At 42.3% G+C, this 25,573-nt stretch overlaps 1 protein-coding gene across 2 annotated transcripts in view; it reads left to right on the forward strand.

Annotated features, from left to right (window-relative positions):
* The window catches only part of MRPS11 (mitochondrial ribosomal protein S11), a 52,269-nt gene extending 27,591 nt beyond the window's left edge, over positions 1–24,678 (forward strand). The window contains exons 5-6 of one of the 2 annotated variants that reach the window (XM_077473335.1): positions 20,789–20,854; positions 24,280–24,678. In XM_077473335.1, coding sequence (XP_077329461.1) covers positions 20,789–20,854; positions 24,280–24,387 — 174 coding nt within the window. In that variant the 3' untranslated portion in view covers positions 24,388–24,678. The remainder of the gene's footprint in view (positions 1–20,788; positions 20,855–24,279) is intronic. The other variant, XM_077473336.1, reaches the window with a different exon arrangement.
* Positions 24,679–25,573: the final 895 nt, after the last annotated feature.

The following is a 25,573-nucleotide window of genomic DNA, read 5'->3' on the forward strand; positions in this document are numbered from 1 at the left end:
CCATGCAGAAAATTCACATATGCCCATGTGAAAGCTGAACTTTACCCATAACAAGTTAATAATGTTCTTTAGCAAGAAACCTACATTCCACATTAATATTTATACCAAAATAAGTGTGCTGTAAATTGCCTCCAGCACTGCTCCCGTCCCTTCTTGCCGGAGGCAGGGATTCTGCTGAAGCCCAGTGCCCCTGAGCAGCAGTAAACCTTCAAGCTGTCAGCAGATTGGCCTCTACATTGGCACCGTGCAGAAAAAGAAAGCAACTGAGCATGTGCAGAGTAGGGTGAGACAGAGTATTACTGTATTTTTAAAGGGGCCAATCATGAAGTGATCTATCGGGACTTAATTTTCAGGCTAAAGTTCCACTTGAATGAGGATCACGGTTAAGCCGTGTCCCCTCCCAACCTGCAAAGACAGTAGACTGGGATGTTCATGAGCTGCACTCATGCCACTTTGCTTGGCACCCGCAGCAAAAGTTACCCCCCCCCCCCCCCACGTCAAGTATGGTGGGCAGTACTGCAGTGGAACACGGCCCTTTCCAGCTAAGGGGGACACGCCACAAACTGCCCACAACCATGTGCAATGATCCCAGTCCCTGAAGACCCCTTCACTGGTATGTCCACCGTCACGGGTGAAGCCTGGACTCTATATCCAGAGTCATGAAAAGGTAATATTAGGTCACCCTCTATCTCTATTACTGTAAGAACTGGGGCCATGTATTTTATCAAAGGGAAGAGCGGACCTTGCTTTTCCATGTAAGATCTCATTTAACCACGTCCTTGACTTTGTGGCGGTATATCTGAATGATTCCTGCAGCTACAGACATCATTCAGATATTGGCTTTTTCAGCCGGCGATTCCCTACACCATAAAAACAATCATAGCGGCTGTTCCGCCGCTTGATTGTTCTTACGGGCGGCAAGAGGTGCCGCCCTCTGGTGCTTCTGCCGTCTCACCGCTTCCATTGGTGAGTCGGAGACGGGATCCGCCGGCCCCGGATGCTGATCATAGAGATTTTTTCAGCGGACCAGATGGTCACCGGAATCTCTATGATCGTTCGGAGGCCGGGCGCGATGTTATTACGTCACGCCCGGCCTCTGCATTCAAACGAATGGCGCCGCCTCAGCTGGGAAGCTGAGATCGTTTTTATTTATTTTTTGGGATTTCAGGCTTCCCAGCCTAGAGGTGAGATGTGGGGTGTTATTGACCCCATATCTCACTGTACAGAGGACCGATCATGCCATATTCCTATTACAAGGGATGTTTACATTCCTTGTAATAGGAATAAAAGTGATCTTTTTATTTTTATTTTTTTCTTAAAGTGTCAAACTAAAAAAAGTAAAGTAAAATTAACCATAAAAAAAAAAAAAAAAAAATGAAAGCTCCCCTGTCCCCATCTGCTCACACGCAGAAGCGAACGCATACATAAGAAAATGGTGTTCAAACCACACGTGGGTTATCGCCGCAAACGTTCGAGTGAGAACAATAGTGCTAGCCCTAGCTTCCTCTGTAACTCAAAACATGTAACCAGTAAAAATTTTTAAAGCGTCGCCTATGGGGATTTCTAAGTACCGGAGTTTGGCACAATTCTACGAGCGTGTGCAATTTTGAAGCATGACATGTTAGGTATCTATTTACTTGAAGTTACGTCATCTTTCATATTATGCAAAAAAATTGGGTTAACTTTAATGTTTTGTTTTTTGTTTTTTTGTTTTTTAACCACTTTCAGACCGGACCATTTTGCTGGTCAAAGACCAGACCACTTTTTGCGATTCGGCACTGCGTCGCTTTAACTGACAATTGCGCGGTCGTGCGACGTGGCTCCCAAACAAAATTGACGTCCTTTTTTTCCCACAAATAGAGCTTTCTTTTGGTGGTATTTGATCACCTCTGCGATTTTTATTTTTTGCGCTATAAACAAAAATAGAGCGACAATTTTGAAAAAAACGCATTATTTTTTACTTTTTGTTATAATAAATATCCCCCAAAAATATATAAAAAAAATTTTTTTTCCCTCAGTTTAGGCCGATACGTATTCTTCTACATATTTTTGGTAAAAAAAATCACAATAAGCGATTATTGATTGGTTTGCGCAAAAGTTATAGCGTTTACAAAATAGGGATAGTTTTATAGCATTTTTATTAATAATTTTTTATTATTTTTTTTTTTACTAGTAATGGTGGCGATCTGCGATTTTTATTGTGACTGCGACATTGTGGGGGACCCATCGGACATTTTTGACACATTTTTGGGACCATTGTCGTTTATACAGTAATCACTGCTATATAAATGCAGTGATTCCTGTGTAAATGACACTGGCAGTGAAAGGGTTAACCAGTGGGTGGCAGTGTAGGGGTTAAGTGTTCCTAGGGGTGTGTTACTAACTGTGGGGGGGTTGGGCTTTCATTTAGTGTACACTGATCTCTGCTCCAATCACATGGAGCAGAGATCAGCGTCACTAGTTGCTAGGCAGAATGGAGAAATGTTGTTTATACAGCATTTCCTCCATTCGGCCGCTCCGTGAGACGATCGCGGGGATGCCCGCGGCGATCGAGTCCGTGGGTCCCGCGACCGGACTCACGGGGGTCCCGACCAGCGCGGGAGCGCGCCGCCGGCGGCGCGCTCCTAATGGCAGGGCAGCATCGAATATTGGACGTACCTGTACGCCAATATGCCTGCCCGTGCCATTCTGTCGACGTACATCGTCGTGCGCTGGTCGGGAAGTGGTTAAGCATGAAGCATTTTTTTTCCCCAAAAAAAGTGTTCTAAAAATTGCTCCGCAAATACCATGTGAGATAAAAAGTTGCAGCCACCGCCATCTTATTCTCTAGGGTCTTTGCTAAAAAAACAACATATATAATATTTGGGGGTTCTATGCACATTTCTAGCAAAAAAATGATACATTTTACATGTAGGAGAGAGAGGTCACAATTGGCTTGGATGGGAAGTGGTTAAAGTGATACTTAAGTCTAGGTTTTTTTTTTCGGATTTAAAAATAAACATATACTTACCGCCTCTGTGCAGTTGGATTTGCACAGAGCAGCCTGGATCCTCTTCTCTGGTCTCTTTTCAGTGTTCCTGGCCCCTCCCCCCTGCTGAGTGCCCCCACAGCAAGCAGCTTTCTATGGGGGCACCCGAGCCGAAACAACAGCTCCATGTGTCTTATCGGGCATGGAGCTGCGGCTCTCTCCTCATTGGCTCCCGCTGCTGTCAAGTCAATGAGCCAATCAGGAGGCAGAGACCCGGGCAGCCGAGTCTCTCCTGCAACATCGCTGGATCAGATTCATGTAAACTGATACATTCTGCTGGAGAGCTTCAGCTTGCAAAACACACAAGACTTGCTGGCTGAAACGCCAGATGAAAATAGAAGAAAGGAAGCCTAAAAAAAAGAAACCAATGCGGCCATCACATCTAAGAATGGGTAAGCTGCAATATAATAAATGTTTTACTTTTGGCTTTAATACTGCTTTAATTCGAAGCTCATAAATAGAGAAAAGGCCACACTCCATAATTTCTCTCCAATCATGCAAACATGCGCTGGCTTGTTAACATTGAGGGGTAAAGCTCACTCAGATCAGCACATACTTCAGTAGGTTTTTGTTTTTGTGACATTCCCTGCAATCAGAATCATTTTTCTTTTAATAATATTTTTCTAGAAGAGCCGCTAATTGCGGCATTTGGCAAAGTCCAGTTGTATCTGTTTTTATATTGGATTATTTAGTCATTTTTTTTAGTTAGAGTTTAAAAATGGAAAGATCACACCTGCAGCTTCCACTAGGTGGCAGCACCCACCCAGCGTTGTCGGCAAGCGCGGTCCCAGGTACTGTGCAGTCTGTTTTTCTTCCTTCCTACAGAGATTTCCCAGCATGATTAGCAGCACCGGCAGGTCACCATGTTTCACTTCACAAAATAAAACTAATTAGGACAGGCCTGTGAAATGATAAACCCATCAGAGTTTTCTGCTCACCGTTACATAAAAGGCCTTTGTGACCTCTGCGTTCACTGTTACTGAAATGATTATTTTATGCTACCCTTGATATGGCCTTTTCCAGCAGCATTAATCAGCAATCATATCAAATAATGAGAATGGGTAATCCAGAGCGGCTGTGTGACATTGGCAAAACATTCGGTTTGTGACTGCACCTCCATGGGGGTTTTTTTTGTTTTCTTTTTTATTATTTGGGACTTGGACAGAATGGATATCTTGCATCGATCGGACTCCAGTGACGTCTGCTGTCACTTACTCCTTACTGTACAGATCGCTGCTGCTCACACTATTGTGTAAAAGGTGTAACTAACTATGAGGTGTGTGTATATGGACTGATCAGCCATAACATGATGACCACCTACCATAACCCATCGAGGCATGGACTCCACTAGACCTTTGAAGGTATGCTGGGGTATCTGGCACCAAGCTATCAGTAGCAGATTCCTAACCACCTCCTGCCCACCATATAGCAAAATGACAGCCGGAAAGTCGTTCTGTTATCCTGACTAGACGTCATATGACATTCAGTAGGATAAGCCACAATCACGCTCCGATCGGTGGTGTGGTATGTCAGTCTGACACTCCGCAGCATCTTTGATCGAGGTAAAGAACCTCTGACGGAGGCTCCTAACAATGTGATCAGCTGTGTCCAATCACAGCTGATCACAATGTAAACCGGAAAAGCCGTGTATGGGCTTTTCCTTTTATTGCGTCTGACAGACACGATAAAAAATGTGTGCAAATGTCCATTTACATACTGTGCAGAACAAAAACACAAGAATAGGTTTACGTGTGCGAAAATGGCACAAACGCATATGCGCAAAAATGCGCGCAAATCCAAAAAAAGAAGTCGGAAAAAGTAGATGCTCAAACAGGAGTATCGTGTGCAAGAGGCCTTAAAGGCACTCCAAACATGTAAAGCAGGCAGTCATTGCCACGTGGCGAAAAGCGCTTTGGTACATGAGCTTCTTTAGCGCATTTATGGAGCAGAGGGAAGCCCATTCAAATGAATGCTGCCACTCCAAAAATTAGCGTTGCTCAATTGTGAACAGGGCCTTGGATAAGGGAACCACTTTTCTGGAAAGTCTAAAGGAAACAAAAAAAGTAAAACAATACATAGTCATAAATAGTAGTATAGTAGTATAGTATGTATAGATGTATGAAATATTTTAGCTTTTTAGGGTTTTTTTTTTTTTTTTTGCATAGCATGGGTACACAACACATATTCTCATTCACATCATTCTCCTTCTCATCAATCCTTGCCCCCGAAGGATAATTCCTACTACACACGTAGGCAGAGAGCTTTGGTCAGGTTTAATTAACCTACCAGTATGGTTTTTATGTTGGAGGATAGTAGATATACCGGAGGGAACCTGCAAAAATGCAAAGAATAAATCTATCATTATGTGACTGGTGTTCCTGTTGGTATGTTTGTGTGTGTATGTGTATATATGTGTGTATATATATATATATATATATATATAATAATCTATAATCTATATCTCTATCGCGGACTGACAACTCATGGGGCCCCCAGGCATTGAGAGATTATGGGGCCACACAGTAGACACAAACACACACACAGTATACACAGACATGTTTCTATTGGCTGAGAAATTACTGGAGAGGTGGGGCAGCTATAATCTCATTTTAGATTTTTAGACCAAAAGGATGTCGGTAAGGGACATTTCAGAGACAGATGTAAAAACAAAACAAAAAAAAAAACACATTTTTACATACTGTCCCTGGTTTTACTGAGGCTGGCAACCCTGATGGTGCCCCCTAGTGGCATGGGGCCCTCGGGCAGTGCCCGAGTGGCCCAATGGTCAGTCCGCCCCTGATATTTTATATATAATATCAGGGACGGACTGACCATTGGGCCACTCGGGCACTGCCCGAGGGCCCCATGCCGCTAGGGGGCCCAATCAAGGATATATATATATATTTTTTTTTCTGTAACTTATTGCTCTGTCTGCTGCGGAACTCTTCCTAAAACGAATGCTGTTTTTAGGTACTGTTAACCAATTGTTACAAACCTGGATAACCAAGTAAGCTGGTAACCTATCTGTCTCCACCTCCTGATTGTGTGGTTTTCTGCATGCTTGGGTTATAAAGGAAAACTATTTTACCTACTGGATGACCAACAGGAGGAAGGAGCTCCCGATTCCACTGTGTATAGCTATAGTTGGACCTCATAAGCAATAATGTTTCCTGTCCTTGGAGTCCTCCCAAAAATGATATTAAGAATGAGTCCAGAGACAGGCAAAAATGGTACAAGTTCTGAAGAATAGAACGAAGATTGCAGGAATTTAACATTTGAGAATTAATAAAGTGTGTCTGAGATGAGTTCTATCTCAGTTGGTGCCAGTTTCTATCTTTCAATTTTTTTCCAAATGGCTTAGAAAATTAAATTTTAAAAGCTAATTGGCTGTGTGTGCTCCAGCTGAGACAAAATTGTGCTTAGACATTTTTTATTAACGGAGATCTTCACCTGGAAATTAAAGCTTTTCTGTTTCTTTTCCTCCTCCCTAGCCTCTATCTCAATTGATATCTTTTTTTTCTCGAGGAACAAAAATCTTTCTTTGTTGGTACCTGCTACCACTTACTCCTAACCAAGGCAAGGAAGACTTCCAAACTTCTTTGCTGGTACCCGCCCCCGCTTAGTCCTCACCTAGGCGAGGATGATTCTAAAACTTCACACTTCTTTCTATTTCATTTGTCAAAGATGAAAACTGCACACATGAATGTCTCCACCTCCAACCACCTTCCATGACACGTTTCTCAACTGCTGGCTTGTTCACAAGGATAGTCCTATCCCAGTGATGGTGAACCTTGGCACCCCAGATGTTTTGGAACTACATTTCCCATGATGCTCATGGACTCTGCAGTGTAGTTGAGAATCATGTGAAATGTAGATCCAAAACATCTGGGGTGCCAAGGTTCACCATCACTGTTCTATTCTTTTGAGCAAGCCAGCAGTGGTAAAAAGTGTCAAGGAAGGTGGTTTCAGGTGGAGACATTCATGTACTGTATTTTGGAGTGCAGATTATATTAATTTTTGACTGAATGCGGACATGGGCTGTGGTAGCCATCACCTGGGTCTTCTGTGTGGATTGAAAGGAGCAAGTCTGGAGTGGAGCTGTGGGGTTGGGTATCTTTCTGTGGGGGGAGGGGGGGATGCTGTTGCTTGTCACATACCAGGAGGGTACGGGACCAGTCTCGCTGCACCACACAATATTGAACATGTGCAATGAGGAGCCAGCTGCGAGTCACCGTAATGTTACAGCAGGCTTCCAAATCCAAGATGACGGCACTGGGGAGCTACTTACCTGAGAGGGATAGGCTGGCGAGTATTTTTCTTCTTAAAATTCAGGAGAGACTTTCTTTGAAGCTGCTGATTTCTTTATTTTTATCACTCGATTTCCTCTTTTTAATTCCCCCGGATGTGTATAGCATAGAGGAAAGAGAAGGGATGGTCGGGGGAAAATTGAAGCGTTTCAGTACACTAGGAACTTGAAAAAGGTTCAGGAGAAAGTTGTATCGGGGAGTATAATGCATTAAGGTGGAAAACCTTGAGGATTTACAACCCCTTTAACCACTTCAATACCAGACACTTGTACACCTTCCTGCCCAAGCCAATTTTCAGCTTTCGTCGCAAATTGAACGACAATTGCGCGGTCATGCTACACTGTACCAAACACATTTTTTTTATCATTTTTCCCCCACAAATAGAGCTTTCTTTTGGTGGTATTTGATCACCTCTGCGATTTTTATTTTTATTTTTTGCGCAACACATAAAAAAAGTTAACATTTTTTGTAAATAAGTAAATTTTCTTCAATGACGAACACTGATATGGCAGCACTGATGGGCACCGATGAGGTGGCACTCATAGGCGGCACTGATGGGCACTCATAGGCAGCACTGATTGGCACTGGTAGGTGGCACTGGGTGGCTCTGATGCTGATGGGTGGCATTGCTGGGCATCACTGTTTTTATTGTGCCACAGAGGTGCCAGTCAGTGCCAATTTGTGGGCACTGGCATATGTTGGGCATCAATTTTCACATGTGGATGGCCATGGGGGATGTACCTGGCCTTTCACATGCCGGGGGCTTCCCTGGTGGTCCTGGCAGCTTCCCTGGTGGTCCAGTGTGGGCATCCAAGGGGGGGACTGTGCTGATAAACAATCAGCGCAGACCCCCTCTGTCAGGAGAGCCGCCGATCGTCTCTCCTCTACTCGTTCTGTCAGACGCTAGTGAGGAAAAGCCAATCACCGGCTCCTGTTTAAATCGTTCCTGTTTACATCGTGATCAGCTGTGATTGGACACAGCTGATCACGTGGTAAAGAGCCTCCGCTGGAGGCTTTTTACCGAGATCGGTGTGGCGGTGTGTCAGACTGATACACCGCATCACTGATCGCCGCCATGCACCCAGATGGTCATATGACGCCCAGTCAGGATAACTGAAGCACTGCGCGGCCATCATTCTGCTATAGGCCGGGCGGAAAGTGGTTAAGGTAAGTAAAAAATTGACATTTGGATAGTTGTTGGGTCTTTTTTTTTTTCCCCCACATACCAGTTTGCTAATATTCAGAATTTGGGCTTTAAATTATAACTAAAGGCAAAACCTTTTTTTTTTTTTTTCTTTAGTTAATCATTTTTTGGATAAAGTGGATTGGGGTTAAGTTTTAATTGCTGTCTGTTTCCCCATTAGGGAGATTCCTCCTTTCTATTTGTCTTGTTTACCATTTTTAAGAGTAAAAGAAAATCCCAAATTTTGGGTTGTCCCAGAAAAAGAGTAGAGGAGAAAACTTTCAATATTGGGGGGGGGGGGGGGGGGGGGGGGCATTAGTTCTGGTGACAACAAAAAACTCCTCTTTGGATGACAAAAATAAACTTTACAGTGGTTATAACCCTCAAACAAACAAAAAAGTTTTACCTTTTTAGCTCTTCTTTAACTACTTGATCTCCTGAAGATTTACCCCCCTTTATGATCAGGTAATGTTGTGATACGGCACTGAGTTACTTTAACTGAGAATTGTGCGGTCATGCAACACTGTACCCAAATAAAATTTGTCATCTTTTTCCCACAAATAGAGCTTTCTTTTGGTGGTATTCGATCACCTTTTGTTTTATTTTTTACATTTAAAAAAACCCCAACAATTTTTTGAAAGTTGTATTTTACTTTCTGCGATCAAAGATATCTAATAAAATAAAAAATAAAAAATGTCTTCATAAATTTAGGTCAGTGTGTATTCTGTTACATATTTTTGGTAAAAACAAAATCCCAATAAGCGTTATATTGATTGGTTTACGCAAACATTATTGCGTCTACAAAGTATGGGATATATACTGGAATTTTTATTTGTTTTCTTTCTTTTACACTAGTAATGGCGGCAATCAGCGACTTAAGGCTAGGTTCACATTGCAGCGATGTGGGAATGCCGCGAATCCGCGGCGGGTTCCCGCATCGCATGCCTCCCGGCGGAAGTTCACACTGCCCTATGCGAACTGCTGGGAGTGTCAGTGAAATGTTAATGACACCCCCAGATCAGTTTGCATATCGCAGTGCGATCTGCAAACTCGGACAGGAATCGGATCGCATGGTGTGAACACCCATGCGATCCGATTCTGCTGCGGACCAAAAAAAGGGTCCTGTGCGAGTTTGGGGCGGATGCGATGCGAATTCAGCCATACTATCTGTATGGCTGAACTCGCATCGCACAGAGATCGGATGTGATTTGCACTGCAGTGCGGTGCGAATCACATCCGTTTCTCTTAGCCGCAGCAGTGTGAACCCAGCCTAAAGCGGGACTGCAATATTGCGGTGGGAAATCGGACACTAACCAACACTTTTGACACTTTTACAGTGATCAGTGCTAAATATATGCACTGTCACTGTACTAATGACACTGGCAGGGAAGGGGTTAAACATCTAGGGCGATCAAGGGGGTTAACTGTGCCCAACCAGTGTTTTTGTGTACTGTGTGAGGTGCTTTTACTAAGGGAGCAGATGGATTTTGTTCCTGGCTTTGCAGGGATGCAAAATCCATCGCCCCCGCCTTCTCAGAATGGAGATCTGTCTTGTTTACATAAGCAGATCACCGTTATATGTGTTTTTATCAACGATCAATGGGTGCCAGCGGACATCCAGTGCCCGGCCCCTGGCACCTGCAGATCGGCTTCTGCTGTGAATAATTACAGCAGAAGTGGCCTGCATGTGCTCCCCCTGCAGGCAGAAGTGCAGAAACGTATGTATGTATGTATGTATGTATATATGTGTGTGTGTGTATGTATATAATCTATAGTGATGTGATTCTGCACAGGCGAGCTACCCTGTAGCAGTAAAACTGCTATGAGGTGGTCTTCAAGTAGTTTGAGATGCAGCAGTGGAGGTTGGTTTAGGTCCAGCCCCACCCCCCCCCCCCCTGAAAATTTTTAGGCAAAACCTGACCCCCTTTTTTTTTTTTTTTTAAAGGAGTAGGGTTGTCCTGAATTGGTGACTACCAAGATAAATGCTTTTTGCATTGTTCTTTTAATGTGATTATTCCTGGAGGAGAGCTACAAGGGGACCTATTTCCATATAGCATCTTTGCTTTATTAGACAACCCCTAATCTTGAGTTCTTCAATTCATGAAACGGACCTCTTATGGAAAACCTATCGTGCTCCACAATAAAGCCATATCGGAGTTCCTGAGGAGCACATGCAGGCAAGGACCTTGTGATGGATAAAGTCATTTAGTATTGGTGAATCCACGCTTTATATGACTTGCTGCTTTCTGTAATAAGAAACGTTCTTCTATCCCAATCCTCGGAGAATTGATTTAGGCTATTCCTACATTATATCATCGCTCAGTGCACGTTAAGCTTCTTGAACATATTTCCTTTACTATGGTGACATCCATTTACAGGTTGGGGGGGCAGTGTAAACATACTCAGATCACTTTCGAGGTCTGCATTCCGCATACATCAGCCCTAACCATGACATTGCTTTTCACTCCACTAGGCTCTCATTGCTTGCCATGTATCCCTTGACATATTTACTTTCATTTGGAGGAGCAGATGTCACCTAGAGAGAAAATATGCACTTTAGAAGAATGCTGAGAATTATATCTGGTCCATTCTTCATTATTTAGTGCATGACAGTCTCCTTTCTGTTTCTCTGTCATCCTTTTAGGAATTGTACTGTATTATGTTACAGATTGTTAGCTATAAGGAGACAGCGTCTTTTGTCTGTGTATTCTTTTCAGTATTGCTCTGAACACATTGTTCATATGTTTTCTGCTAACTTGGTTGTAAAGTATTGTAGAATTTGTGGGCACTCCATGAAAATGAGATAAATGGGTACCCAAAAGGAAAAATGGGCGCTTGATGTACCACTGGGTCAAAATTGTATGTGTGTGTGTATATATATATATATACCGGTATATATATATATATATATAGATATAGATATAGATAGATATAGCTATAGATATAAAGAGATTTCAGCAACTAGCCAGGCCTTAAGAGTTACTCGCCCAGTTGCTCTGCCCCTAATTCCGACCCTAAACACTCCCTCGGAAATGATCTCATGAAATTATCAGTGCTGTCTTATCAGTGCCAGAAAGCACATAAGTGTACCCTCTTCACTGACGACATGCTATTATTTCTAACCTCACCGCTAATCTCTACTAGAGGTCGACCGATATATCGGCCGATATTTGCCATTTTTTAATTAATCGCCATCGGCCGATTGCGCTGATAAAAAGGCTGATTTAGAACAGCGCGACTTGGAAATGACTTGAAATCAGTGTAAGTTGCCTGAGTCTTCATAGAAGGGACTTGTTTCCTCTCTGGGCAGTCTGCCAAGAAAAGAGCAAAAAGATACAATGTTTACACTTGAATGAATGAACTCAACTCAGTGTGTTGAGTTCTCAGTTTAACCATTTAAAGACTAAATCTTTTCTGACACTTGTTGCTTACAGTAAAAGTCCTGTATTTTCTGCCAGAAAATCACTTAGCCCCCCCACAAATTATATATATATTTTTAGCAGAGATCCTAGGGAATAAAATAGCAGTTGTTGCAATATTTTATGTCACACGGCATTTGCGCAGAGGTCTTTCAAATGCAATTTTTTTGGGGGGGAAAAAATACACTAAATGATTTTAAAAAAAATAAAAAATAAACCTAAAACAGTAAAGTTAGCCCATTTTTTTTTGTCCAAAAGTTTTGACTACCTGTTTATTTTATAGGCTGCTTTCACACTGGAGCGGGCAGGCGTTGATGGTAAAATGCTGCTAGTTTTAGCAGCACTTTACCATCATTTTAGCAGTGTTATTTGCCTGCTAGTGGGGCACATATAACCCATCTAGCGGCCAAAGAAGAGGTTAAATGCGCCCGTGAAGCACCACTGCCAAATCGCATTGCATGCGCTTTGGCAGTGGTGCCCATTAATATCAATGGGCAGGAGTGGTGGAGGAGCGGTATACACCACTCCAAACGTGCTGCTTGCAGGACTTTTTTTTTTTTTTTTTAACATCCTGCCAGCGCATCGCCTCAGTGTGAAAGCACTCGGTCTTTCACACAGACTGCAGGGGAGACGTTTTGCAGGCACTTTACAGGCACTATTTTTAGCCCAAACGCGCCTGAAAAAACGCCCCAGTGGGAAAGGTGTCTGTTAGGTTTTATGAGATGAAGGGGGGATAAAAAATAAATAAATAAATAATAATTAAAAAAAATAAATCGGCCTAACATATCGGCCCAAAAAAATCAGCATCATATATCGGCCGCCATGATTTCTAAATATCGGCATCGGCCAGAGAAAAAAAACATATCGGTCGACCTCTAATCTCTACCCCCAATGTTTTCTGGCTACTGAAGGATTTTGGGTCCATCTCCGGTCTCCAGGTAAATGTAACCAAGTCAATCAAGTCAACATATCCGTCCAACCAAAACTAATAGACCAGCTCAAACAACACTTTCCTTTCTCCTGGGCAGCAGAAGCAATTCCCTACCTCGGAATCAAATTGACCCATAGCGTTGGTACCCTATACACAGCCAACTATCCACATATGTTCCACTCTCGAAGTAGAACTTAACACTTGATTGAAGGGTGGCCTATCCTGACTGGACAGGTTAAATGCCGTAAAGATGGCATTACTGCCTCTTCTACTATACCTTTTTCGTTACTTTCCTATCCCTAATAAAAAATCCACGTTGACTAAGCTTCAGTCAAAAATTGTCAGCGTCGTCTGGGGAGATAAGGGACACCGATTTGCAAAAGAGACCCAACTCCGACTTAAAACTCAAAGAGGACTAGGACCATACCTATGGCTTTATTACCAAACAGCCCAATTGGCCCAATTCTCCATCATATATTCCAAGGGCCACAAACCTGACTTTGTCTCTCTAGAGAGGCAGGAAGTCCCCCACCATATGCTCGACTTTCTTCTCTGGTGGCCAGCAAAACACAGACCTGCTATCCTGGCTCCCACGCTCTCTCACTCCCCACCACTATGTGATGCAATACATAGACACACACAACTGATATCTCCCCTGAGACCTCTCACAACCCTGATTTCCCCCCTGGGATTAATATATAACGCATTTCGCTGGTGGCTGAACAAGGGGCTCTCCAGCATAGGACATTTCTTTACCTTTACTTTATAATTAGGGCACTGCCTAAGCAAATTAGACATGCCAGTACCCGAAAGTTCAGACTTTGCCAGATCAGACACTTCCTCCACACACTATGGCTTGATAAGTCGGGACCTCCCAAACCAACCATGTATGAACAATGGTGTTCCGGCATAGGGTCTCAAAAAGGTGGCATCTCTATCATATACTCTTCCTGGCAGACAAGGCAGACTCTCCGGCTTTGGTCCAATCCTGAGAGGCAGATCTGGACATCCAGCTGGACACTGACAAGTGGTTTCAAGCCTTCCGCAGATCGTCTAAAGGCATCTTGAACATCTCACTGATAGAAGCTAATATTAAAGTGTTCACGAGATGGTATTATGTTCCCGCTAGACTATCCAAGATATATCCAGATTCCTCTCCCCTCTGCTATAGAGGATGCGGGCATGTAGCCACAATGCTTCATATATGGTGGTCTTGCCCCCGTATAAGAAGCTACTGGAACAAATTTATTCACGTACTGCGAAAGGTAACAGAGACTCAAGTTCCTCAGGACCCCTCACACATTCTCTTAAAACGTAGGGTGAACAACACCCCCAAGTGCACACAACAGCTTATCTTCTTCATGTGCTTGTGAGCCAAGATAACCTTAGCAAAAGTCTGGAAAAAACTGACCGTGTCAATCTTGGCTGCTAAGTGGAAAATATTGTGGATCATGACCAAGAACAAACAGTTGCAAATCTGCTGGACACGGTTCAACGCTTTGAAAAGGTATGGGAACCATGGGCCACAAATATCAATATCCCGCTTTACCCGGGTCACCTACATACATGAAGGAATCTCCAGAGGGGCCACATACCCCTTCCCCCTCCTCTATCTCCTTTTCTTCCCCTCCTAATCTCCCTCACTTCCTCTCTTACCTCTTTTTCATGGTACATATCACCAGACTTGTTACTGGCATATTGAAAGCGTAACACTCAGCTCTTTGCAAGGAAATTTACCACTCCTACTGGAATGACATGTGTACAGGATAGTCGGCCATGCTTTGGACTGATCTAGAGTGGGCCCAAAGTGAACAACTCCCTTCTCCTTATTCCAGGGACTGTTGTGACCTGGGATCCTGCCGAGGTAGACATCCCCTGGGAAGGGAGTAAGGTAAAGGACAAGGCTCGTCATCAGCCTGGGACCAGACTCTGTTACTCCACAGTGTGAACCCATAGGGGTGGAGTAATTACCCTGGAGGTCCCGGCACGGTACATCCATGACCAAATCTATTACACCGGGGCCATTCTCCTCAGAGGGTCCAGTCAACCAGCTCAGTTCAGATCATAATGGTTATATAGGCTTAGCTGAATAAATTATGGTGGTTGATAGTTTTAAGGACAGGTTAGGAAATGCTTCTGCCCCCCCCCCCCCATTGGACCTCCACATTTTATGACAACATTACTACTATTCCTATTGTATGTTTCTAAAAAAAAAATATTGAAATGGAGAAATGTACGTATGAGTGCTGCCAGCATTGCTGGAGAAGTTGAAGGGGTGGGGCTCAGCCTGTCAGTGTGTGTATGTGTGCCCCCAAAATTATATATATATATATATATATATATATATATATATATATATATATATATATATATGCAAAAGGAGTAACTTTTAAATCTTACAAGGCTGCTTAAAAGCACCTAATCTTAATGAGTAAATATGGGGATTTAGTCACATAATATGGCCGTGCCATGCTTCAGCTCACCATTGCACCAAAGTACCCCCATTTCCAGTGGGTGCTACACTATTAACAATTTTTTTTTTGGTGTTTTACAAGTTAAAATCTGTATTTTCTGCTAGAAAATTACTTAGAACCCCAAACATTATATATATATATATATATATATATATATATATATATATATATATATATATATATATATATATATATATATATATATATATATATTTTTTTTTTTAGCAGAGAATCTAGAGAATAAAATGGCGATTGTTGCAATATTTTATGTCGCACAGTATTTGTGTAGCAGTGTTTTAAACGTAACTTTTTGGGGAAAAGAAACTTTCATGAATTTTAAAAATACAAAACAGTATAGTTAGGCCAATTTTTTTATATAATGTGAAAGATGTTACGGCGAGTAAATAAATACCGAACATGTCACGCTTTATAATTGCACGCACTCGTGGAATGGCGACAAACTACGGTACCTACAGCCTGCAGCTGTGGGCATCATCCCGGTATAACCCCCAAAAGCCGAGTACGCACATCTGCGTATGCTCGGCGGGAATGGGTTAAGCATGGTATGGTCATATTATGTGACTAAATCCCCATATTTACTCATTAAGATTAGGTGCTTTTAACCACTCGCCCAATGGCCACTTAAGCCCCCTTACTAAACAGGGCAATAACTTCTCTGTAGGAGGTAGAAACCTTGCAAGATGTTCTGCACAATTAATGGGGTAGGCAACTACATGGCAAATTGGGTTTAATTTAGAAAAGTGTAAATTTAATGCATTTGGCTGGCAAAAATTTGAGTGCAATCTATGCACTAGGGGGAGAACCTCTGGGGAAAGCTAGGATGGAAAAGGACCTGGGGGTCCTGATGACGGGCTCAGCAACGGTATGCAATGCCAAGCTGCTGCAAGCAAAGCAAACAGAATATTGGCATGTATTAAAAAGGGGTTTAATTCCAGAGATAAAACGATAATTTTCCCACTCTACAAGACTCTGGTCCGACCGCACCTGGAGTATGCTGTCCAGTTCTGGGCACCAGTCCTCAGGAAGGATGTGCTGGAACTGGAGAAAGTCCAAAGAAGGGCAACAAAACGAATAAAGGGTCTGGAGGATATTAGTTATGAAGAAAGGTTGCGAGCAATGAACTTGTTCCCTCTGGAGAAGAGACGCTTGAGAGCGGATATGCTTTCAATGTACAAAGGCTGTACTAGTGACCCCACAATAGGGATAAAACTTTTCCGCCAAAGGGAGTTTAATAAGACAGGCGGCCATCGATAAAATTAGAAGAAAAGAGGTTTAACCTTAAACTGTGTAGAGGGTTCTTTACTGTAAGAGCAGTTAGGACGTGGAATTCTCTTCCACAGTCGGTGGTTTCAGCGGGGGGGAGGAGGCATCAATCAAAAAACTATTAGATAAGCATCTGAATGACCACAAGATGCAGGGATATACAATGTAATACTGACATATAATCACACACATAGGTTGGACTTGTGTCTTTGTCAATCTCGCCTATTAAGTAACTATGTAACCAGACCAATTTTCAACTTTCCGCGCTCTCAGTTTGAATGACAATTGCTCAGTCATGCAACATTGTACCCATATGAAATTTTTGTCTTTTTTTCCCCACACAAATAGAGCTTTCTTTTGGTGGTATTTGATTACCACTTTTGTTTTTATTTTTGTTTGCTGTAAATAAAAAAAAAGACTGAAAATTTTGTGCCAGATTTGGCAATTGCCAGTTCCCAAATCAAAGATGGCTGCTGAAATGCGACTGCATATATGTGGGCCAGCAGACTGCCATCTTGGATTTGAGAGCCAGCTGAGTGAACAGAATGCGAGTCCGCTCCCAAATCAAAGATGGCTGTTGAAGCACAACCGCGCATGTGCGGGCTGGAGGACTGTGGAGGGAATTTCTTCAGTGTTTGAGTTGGTGTATCCCTGAAGGTGGTGTGCTGGCTGCATCCTCCTCACCTAGGCAAGGAATAAGGAATTAAACCAGAGCACCAGCAAAAAAATAAAAATAAAATAAAAATACCTTCAAATATTTAGCTGGGAGGGATGAGAATTTAAATGATGCCAAGTCTTATAATTGATTGATGGTCCCCTTAGATGTTTGGAGCCAGACAGATTCATTGTCTATGAATGTAACACCAGCCTAGCCATATTTTAAAGTGCGTCTTTTGCAGCCAGTTTGGAACAACCCTTATTTTTTTTTTTTTATATCAAATTTAAAAACATGTTATACTTTCCTGCTCTGTGCAATTCTTTTGCACAGAGCAGCCCCAATCCTCTTCTTCTGGGGTCCCCCACTGGTGCTCCAGGCCCCTCCTTTTTGGCAAGTGCCCCCACAGAAAACTCCTATCCAAGGCAGCACCCGTGTGGGCTCGCTCCCGAGCCGCCTTGTCTGTATCTATTGACATTTCCCCCGCTCCCTTGTCAAATCATTTGATTGACAGCAGCAATGGCTCCTGCTGCAATCAATCAGCCCAATGAGGAGGGAGACAGCGGCGAGAGCCACTGCTCTTGTGCACATCGCTGGATCGGATTAAGGGTTAAAGGTGTGTAGGCTGGGCTAATTATTTTTCCATTATCCTTTTAAAGGGTAAGGCCCCTTTCACACAGGCGTGTCCATGTACGGAATCCACTTTGCTTAGCCGAGATCGCTCTGTAAATCCCCGCTGAGCCGGCGGATGACAAGTCCGTCTCTGCACACTGTGTAGGGACGGATCTGTCAGAGCTCCGCTCTCCTCTATGGACGCCTGTCCGTTTTCATCCCATCTGCCAGACGGATGGAAAATAGGATTTCCATCCGTCTGAATTTAGTGGTACGGATCGGATGTCAGCGGACGTGTCACAGCTGACATCCGTCACTCCATAGACCTGCATGGAGCATTCATTCAGGTCTGCCTGAAAAACTGACAAGTGGACCTGAACAGTCTGTGAAAGGAGCCTAACTCCACTTTCATGGGGAAAAAAATATATATAATATAGTGTATACAATTGCTATTGTATCCTGTATCCTATTGTAATTTAATGGTATTAAAAATCACCTTTCCTTGTTTTAATCTGCAGCCGCTGTAATTTTCTATGAATGCAATATGGCTACCCAGAATGTGTACAGAACACTCCCCAGATATGTAATTTCCTGCTTGTGTGATTGGCTCACTGATTTTCCCAGAAGTCTGCACTAAGATACAAGTCAGATTGTTGGCATCCCCTGCAACAAAAATGTATTTTTTAGTAAGATACTCCCAATAGAAAATAACGTATAAAGGCATGCCGGCTAATTTCCTCATTAGAGCCCTAATTCTGCACCAGCTGGTTGATAATTATGAAACCAATCCCATAAGGCCCCTTTCACACTTGTGCGACTTGTCCTGCGACCTGGGACTGCGAAGTCCCATTGTTTAACCACTTGTCTATCAGGTACTTGCACCCCCGCTTTCAGAGCTGTCGCATTTTGAATGACAATTGCACGGTCAGGATACACTGTACCCAAACAAATTGTTAATCATTTTCTTCATACAAATAGAGCTTTCTTTTGGTGGTATTTAATCACTGCTGCGTTACAAAAAAAAAAGACAAAAAATGTTGAAAAAAATGTTTTTTTACTTTTTTTTTTTCTGTCAGTAAATTTTGTAACTAAGTAATTTTTCGCCTGCGCTGATGTGCGCTGATGAGGCGGCGCTGAATGGCACTCATAGGCTGAACTGGTGGGCATTAATGAGGTGGCACAGATGAGGAGGCACTAATATGCCGCACTTATGGGTACTGATAGGTGGCACTGATAGGCGACACTGATGGAAACTGTTGGGTGGCACTGATGGGCAGCATGGATAGGTGTTACTGATAGGCATTGTTGAGTGACATTGATGAGCAGCACTGATTGCCAGCACTGACTGGCATCGCTAATGGGCACTGATTGGTGGCACTTGTGGGCACTGATTGTTGCCATTGGTGGGCACAGTATAGTGGAACTGTTTTATTATACTGTAATCAGGGCACTGATGATCAATGTCCTGATTACATTCCTACATGTCCCCCTGCGTGGAGATGCCACTGATCGGCTCTCCTCACTATACACTCTGTTTGAGGCGAGGGCCACCGATTACTGGCACTTCCATGTTTACATGTGACCAGCTGTGATTGGACACAGCCGATCACATGGTTAAAGAGCCGCCGACACGATTCTTTACAGAAATCGGGGTTGTACCGTGTTCTAGAAACACGTCGCGATCACCTCACTGCGCGTCCCCGCGAGCGCCCGTTCTGGGACGCCGTCCTATGACATCGTCCCAGAACAAGAGCCGCACCGCCCCTCAGTCATTTGACGGTGGTCAGGCGGCAACCAGTTGCAGTCGGCCATGACGCCTCCTTCTGAAAAACATCTAAAAGTTCTGAAATGTTTTATTTTATTTTTAGGCACGCTGTATGAATATGTGTGCATCGGGGTAGAGCGGTTATTACTGTTGACCAGAAAGCGCGCTGCTCTATATTGTTGCCTTGAGAATGCCTGTGAATCCAGCACTGAAATCCCGATGAGACATAGGGCTGCTCCGAAGGAAGCACTTTAATACCTCGTCACAATGGAAATGACTGGGCTATTTCAGAGCTCCTGCTCGCTCTTGAAATGGCTTGTCCATTTCCACAATGTTTCTGCTTTTAGAAAGTGTTGAAATTTGAACCGGCTGACAGTTCTGCTTTATAGTACCTCCTGTAGTCTTTTATCTCCACGGGAGCTGACATCTAGTCTGTCTACTAAGTTGTCTGTGCTACAGCAGGTGTTCGTGTTTCTACACGCCGTCCAAGCCTGACTGCCATTCACGTCCTCTGAGAAATCTGCATAGCCTTACAGGAAACCCCCTAGATGGCTCATTCTAATGGAGAGGCCACACGTGATGTGGTTTATAACCTGCAAAGAATACAAAGCATACAGACAAAAAAAAAAAAAGTGCATCTCCTATTTATAGCATAAGGCCTTCTTCGAGACCCTTCTAAGCCATTTAAAAACAATGCATCCTTCTACTTGATGGTCAGTAGGTGTTCCGTTAAAAGGCATTTTAAGCTTATAGATTAGTAGCTGGCTGTTCCATTTATTTAAGCTGCTACCCCTGCGGTTTAATTCGTAAGCCATGATTTTCCTTTCCCAATTTTCTCCCCGCTTGCCACACAGCATTTGTTGTATAATTGTTTATTGCCGCTTAGAACGGTATGGATGTTTCCTCGCAAAGGCTCGGCCATGTTCTGCCTTATTACCGTTTTTGTGTACGGCGCGTTGTATATTCCCATAGATGGAATGCCCGTAAAGTTGTGACATTGTGAAAGCGCACGTGCTGAGATTCTGCGCTCGTTAATTTAGTTCAGGCACCTGTGTCTCATTTGATTGCTGATCTTTCCATTTACGTTCTTATGACCCTGCTTTATTTCTTCTTTTTTTTTCCCCCTGCAGAAAGCTGTGGGTAAAGGTCTTTCCTTTGTGAGAGTTGTAGTGAAAGGCATGGGACCTGGAAGAACAGTAAGTTCAGACTTATTTTTAAATTGACCCAGTCTTTGTAAACTCTGGACCTCATATATCAGATCTGTCTGCAGGAAGAACCATTTATTGCCTATAGCGGCAAGTCGGCTGCTTGCTTTGTGGTTTTCGTTGCTGAAAAATAAGCCCCTTACTTGTTATTGCCAATAAGTACTGTTCTTCCTTCAGACATCTTCATACTCATTAGGCCCTTGATTTAACATACAAGTTTTTTTTATGTGTGATGACTTAAAGTGGTATTTTTTTTTACCTTAATGCAGGCTCTCCATTAAAGTAGAGCTACAGGGGAAAAAAAGAATGGCATCAATTTTAGTGTAGCAGTAATGTGTTTGTTACAATTAAAAAAAATTGATCCTGTTCCCTTAAAGTATTTTATACAGCACCGTGCTGGGGCTGTGTAATTTGGCCCCTTGACTGGTTCTGCCACCCCCCTGTAAACTGAACACGGTTTATCATGGCTGCTGAGCCTTGATACCGTGGTCAGTTTACATGCCTCCGTCATCCACAGCTATCCTCTGTCCTCCTCTTCCGTCCTCACCCCCCCCCCCCCCCCCCGCCTACCAGCTTTGTCAGTAGCTGCCCCTTCCCTCCTGTTGAAAAGGGCTAGCTGTCAAGACGTCCAGAGAAAGACAGGAGGTGTGGCAGTGGCTTATCTTATTAATTTATTACCACTGAATAAATCTGGTGCTTTTTAAAGTGGTTGTAAAGCCACTTTTCTTCTTCCTATAATCCAATATGTTATATCAAAGTATGAGCCCCAGTGTATGTTTATAATAAAAAAAAAAATGCAGCTTCTTACCTAATTTCAAAACGCTGCTTGGCGCTCACATGACCGCCTGCAGTTCTCCTCCCGGCCGGGTATTCTCAGCCCTGTCCAGTGTAGTGGTAGGATCTGGAAAGACAGTGGTGGACGGTCACATGAGCGCCGACGAGGGACGCAGCAGCCTTTTTTTTTTTTTTTTTTAAATAAACATGCACTGGGCCGCATACTTCATTATAACACATATTGGATTATAAGAAGAAGAAAAGTGGAGTTGCAACCACTTTAAAAAGCATCAGATTTAATAAGTGGTAATAAACTCATAAGATAACAAAAGATAAGCCACTGCCACACCTTCTTGTCTATCTCTGGATGACACCTTGACAGTTCGCCCTGTGTCTCCCCATTCAGCCTTGCAACTCTGGACTCCACCAGTGTAGCCTGGACTGATACTGCACAGACTGCAGCAATCCAGATGGATATCTCACAGTGATGTTGACCACTTCCAATGTGCCCCATCTTTTGTTATCTTGTAATTATATTACCACTGATTAAATCTGGTGCTTTTTTTAATGCTACACTCAGTATGGCTCTTTTTTTCCCTGCCTGAAAGTTGTCAATGGGAAGAAGGTTTACCTTCCAACATGGCAGTAACCCAAAGCACACAGCAAAGATGACCACACAGTTGTTGAAGGAGACGAATGTCCCTGCATGGCCTAAGCAGAGCCCAGACTTAAACCCCATTGAAAATCTGTGACTTTAAGACCGCAATCCGCAAATGATCACCAATGTATCACCAATGTAACTGAACTTGAGCAGTTTTGCAAAGAAGAGTGGCAAATGTTGCAAAGTCTCAATGTGCAAAGTTAGTAGACACAAATCCCAACAGACTAAAGGCTGTAATTTAAAGCAAAAGTGGTCCAACAAAATACTGACACAAGGGGGTGATCCTTTTTCCAACTCAGCGATTCTGTTTTTGAATATTTTTTCTGACACTTGGATGTTATAATTTGCACTAGCAAATACAGCTGGATAAAACAAAAATTGTCTGTCTTCATTTCAGGCTGCAAAGCAACATAATGTGATTATTTTTAAGGAAAGAGGAGGTGATTCATTTCTATACCCACTGTAGATTTAAAGTATATCATTAGCCCTTTAGTTTTCAGCAAAATAAGAATAGAGGGAACATTTTGCAATGGGGAAACCTGTTCTAGTAACGGGGAGATTTACTATAGCTGGAGCACTCCATATGTAGCAGCTGTGCATGAGGCTGGGTTCTCACTGCTCTCACGGAGTCCGGTGCATCCATGTTCACCATTTCAGGTCCGATTTCAGTTTTCAATTTTCGCATTTTTGGCTGAATTCGGACCTGAAACGGACCACAAAATGTACAGGACTCCTGTTCAATTCAAATCGGAGCCGCTCCGAAGATATGTGAACCGGCCCCATAGAGGGCTGGTCACAGGCTCCTGACATTCGAATTGAATGTGGGGAAAGCCAAATCCAATTTGCAATATTGTGAACCCAGCCTTTTAGCCATTTGGCTTCTAACTTCAGCTTGTTCAATTAAGCTTTGGCAAAAAAACCTTGAAACTGATTGGTTTCTCTTCAGCGTTGCACCAGATTTTGCACTCTCCAGCCTTAGTAAATAACCTCCAGTGGTTTACAAGGAGGTTTCCTCTCTCTTCCTCTTCGGCCTTTGAGAAGGGAAGTGAAAGGAAATCTCCCTAAAGCCCCATACACACTCAGATTTTCTGCTGAGTTTTTTTCCTTCAGATTTACCAAAACCATATAATATGAGGTCAAAGAAGAAATTTCAGTTTGTATGCAATCAGGTAGGCCCTTGTACTACATGGTTTTGGTAAATCCTGAAGACAAAAATCGTCAGAAAATCTGATAGTGTGTATGGGGCTTGTGGCTGGATTCATACCTATGCAGTTTTAGTGCATTTTGCAGATTTGCACTACAGAACGTGTTCCATAGGAAACCATGTTAAATAAACTGTAGTGCAAAAATGCAAAAAGCACTAAAACGGCATAGGTGTGAATCCAGCCTAACAGGACACAGATGCCCAAAAAAATCTGGTTTCCAACCATTGGATAGAGATGCATTTTAAGTAAAAAGGAAAAGTGGTTTACTGATAGTTAGGTTTTATGGGGAATTGTATCTTTATAGAATATCCTACAGCTGAAAGAATGATGGTGTTAATTCTTGTGTACTACCAATGAAATGCAGGTAAGTGACCATGTCTGGGCCTTCCTTTGGTGGCATGTCCTCCTAGAAGCATCATAATGTCCTAAGCCGGGATCTCTTATGCCTGCCATAAAAATTTAGCATAGACTGGGGATGAGTGTCTATTGTCCTCCACGTCACTGAATTCTAAAATCTATGCTATACATGGTTTAAAAAAATCTACAGGATGTAAATGGTCCTGAATATTTAAGTGTTTGATTATGAAAAAAATAAATAAATACAAATTTTGCTTTAGTGCAGAAATCTCCTCCAGACCAATGACCATGTCCTTAATAAGGAGAATGAAAAAATACAAACAACTGACTAGCATGATAAACTGCTTTATTTAACATTTTCAAAGTAGCATCTTATATTAGCATGTATATATATATATTTTTTTCCTTTTTTAATGCAGCATGCCATCAAAGGGTTAACAATGGGAGGACTGGAAGTGGTATCCCTTACCGATAATACACCCATCCCACACAATGGCTGCCGTCCACGGAAACCTCGGAGACTGTAAACGAGAATGCTCTAGGAGGGCTGAAGCGCAACAGCCTGTGCCGTTCCAGCAGGACACTGAATGGAAGAAGCCGCTCACTTCGGCTGCACTGTCAGGGTTGTGAAGTATTTCCTTTATGACGGGTTTTTTTTTTTGTATTTAAGGCATTAATTTGGAAGCACTCGGCAATATGGTTAATGCGTGCTCAGAATAGAAGGCGGAGAAATAGATTTTGTTGAGACCAATTTTTTTTTTTTTTTCACCTCGCTTTTAAGATGCCTTTAATAAAATGTCAGGAAATATTTGAGCTCACCTTTTGTATGCTGCACGCCTTGTGTCTTTCTCTTTTTTTTTTTTTTTTTTTTTTCTTCCATGTCCTTGAATATTACACAAGAATTTTTATTCTCTTCAAAAAAAATTACAATCTCTTCAATCACCATGACGAAAATTGGTTTTACAAACAATGGCAGCATAGTAGAGAGAATCCGTTGTAAATGTAGCTGGAAAATAAAGCATGAAGTGTGAAAAGGGAATTTTTCAAATAAATTTTTCACATTGTCATTTTGAACCATTTTTTTTTTTTATTTTTTATTTTTTTTTTTACTGTTATTTAAAGCTGCTGCATTTTAAATCCAGTTTTGTCTGAGCCATAGAAAAAAATTTTTCCCCAAAAAATGTTTTAATACTATTATTAGAGGGATTTTACTATATATATATATATATATATATATATATATATATATATATATATATATATATATATACCTGTTGAAATCCTCTATTAACCCTCTGCTTTAAGGCTAGGATTCTATACATTCTTGTACTTAACAATATAACACTTTCTGTAAAAAAAAAAAAAAAAAAAAATTAAATTAAAAAAATTATAATTTTAAATTGGCCAAGCACCAAGGTTAATATTGGCTCATGATCAGATTTTTTAAAGATTTTATTTACTTGTTACTGCTCTAATTTTCTGCATTGTGGATCCAGATCACATCTTGAATAAAGCCATAGATCCCAGTGCTAAAAACGTAAGTTTGAGTTTGCGTTTGCAAGCAAGGAGTCAAGTTTACTTCCCAAGGATTTGCTTTGGGATTGCTGCTAGAGGGGGCTTAGGGCCTAGAATTGCTCTCTGCAAAGAAACAGATTTTTTATTTTTTTTTTGCAGACGTGAAAGCTAATGCATCTGACATCTCTATAGGTAATT

This window comes from Lithobates pipiens, unplaced genomic scaffold (assembly GCF_037356315.1).
Source record: "Lithobates pipiens isolate NorthernLeopardFrog02 unplaced genomic scaffold, aLitPip1_a1.2 Scaffold_8, whole genome shotgun sequence".
In the NCBI taxonomy this organism is placed as follows: Eukaryota; Metazoa; Chordata; class Amphibia; order Anura; family Ranidae; genus Lithobates; species Lithobates pipiens.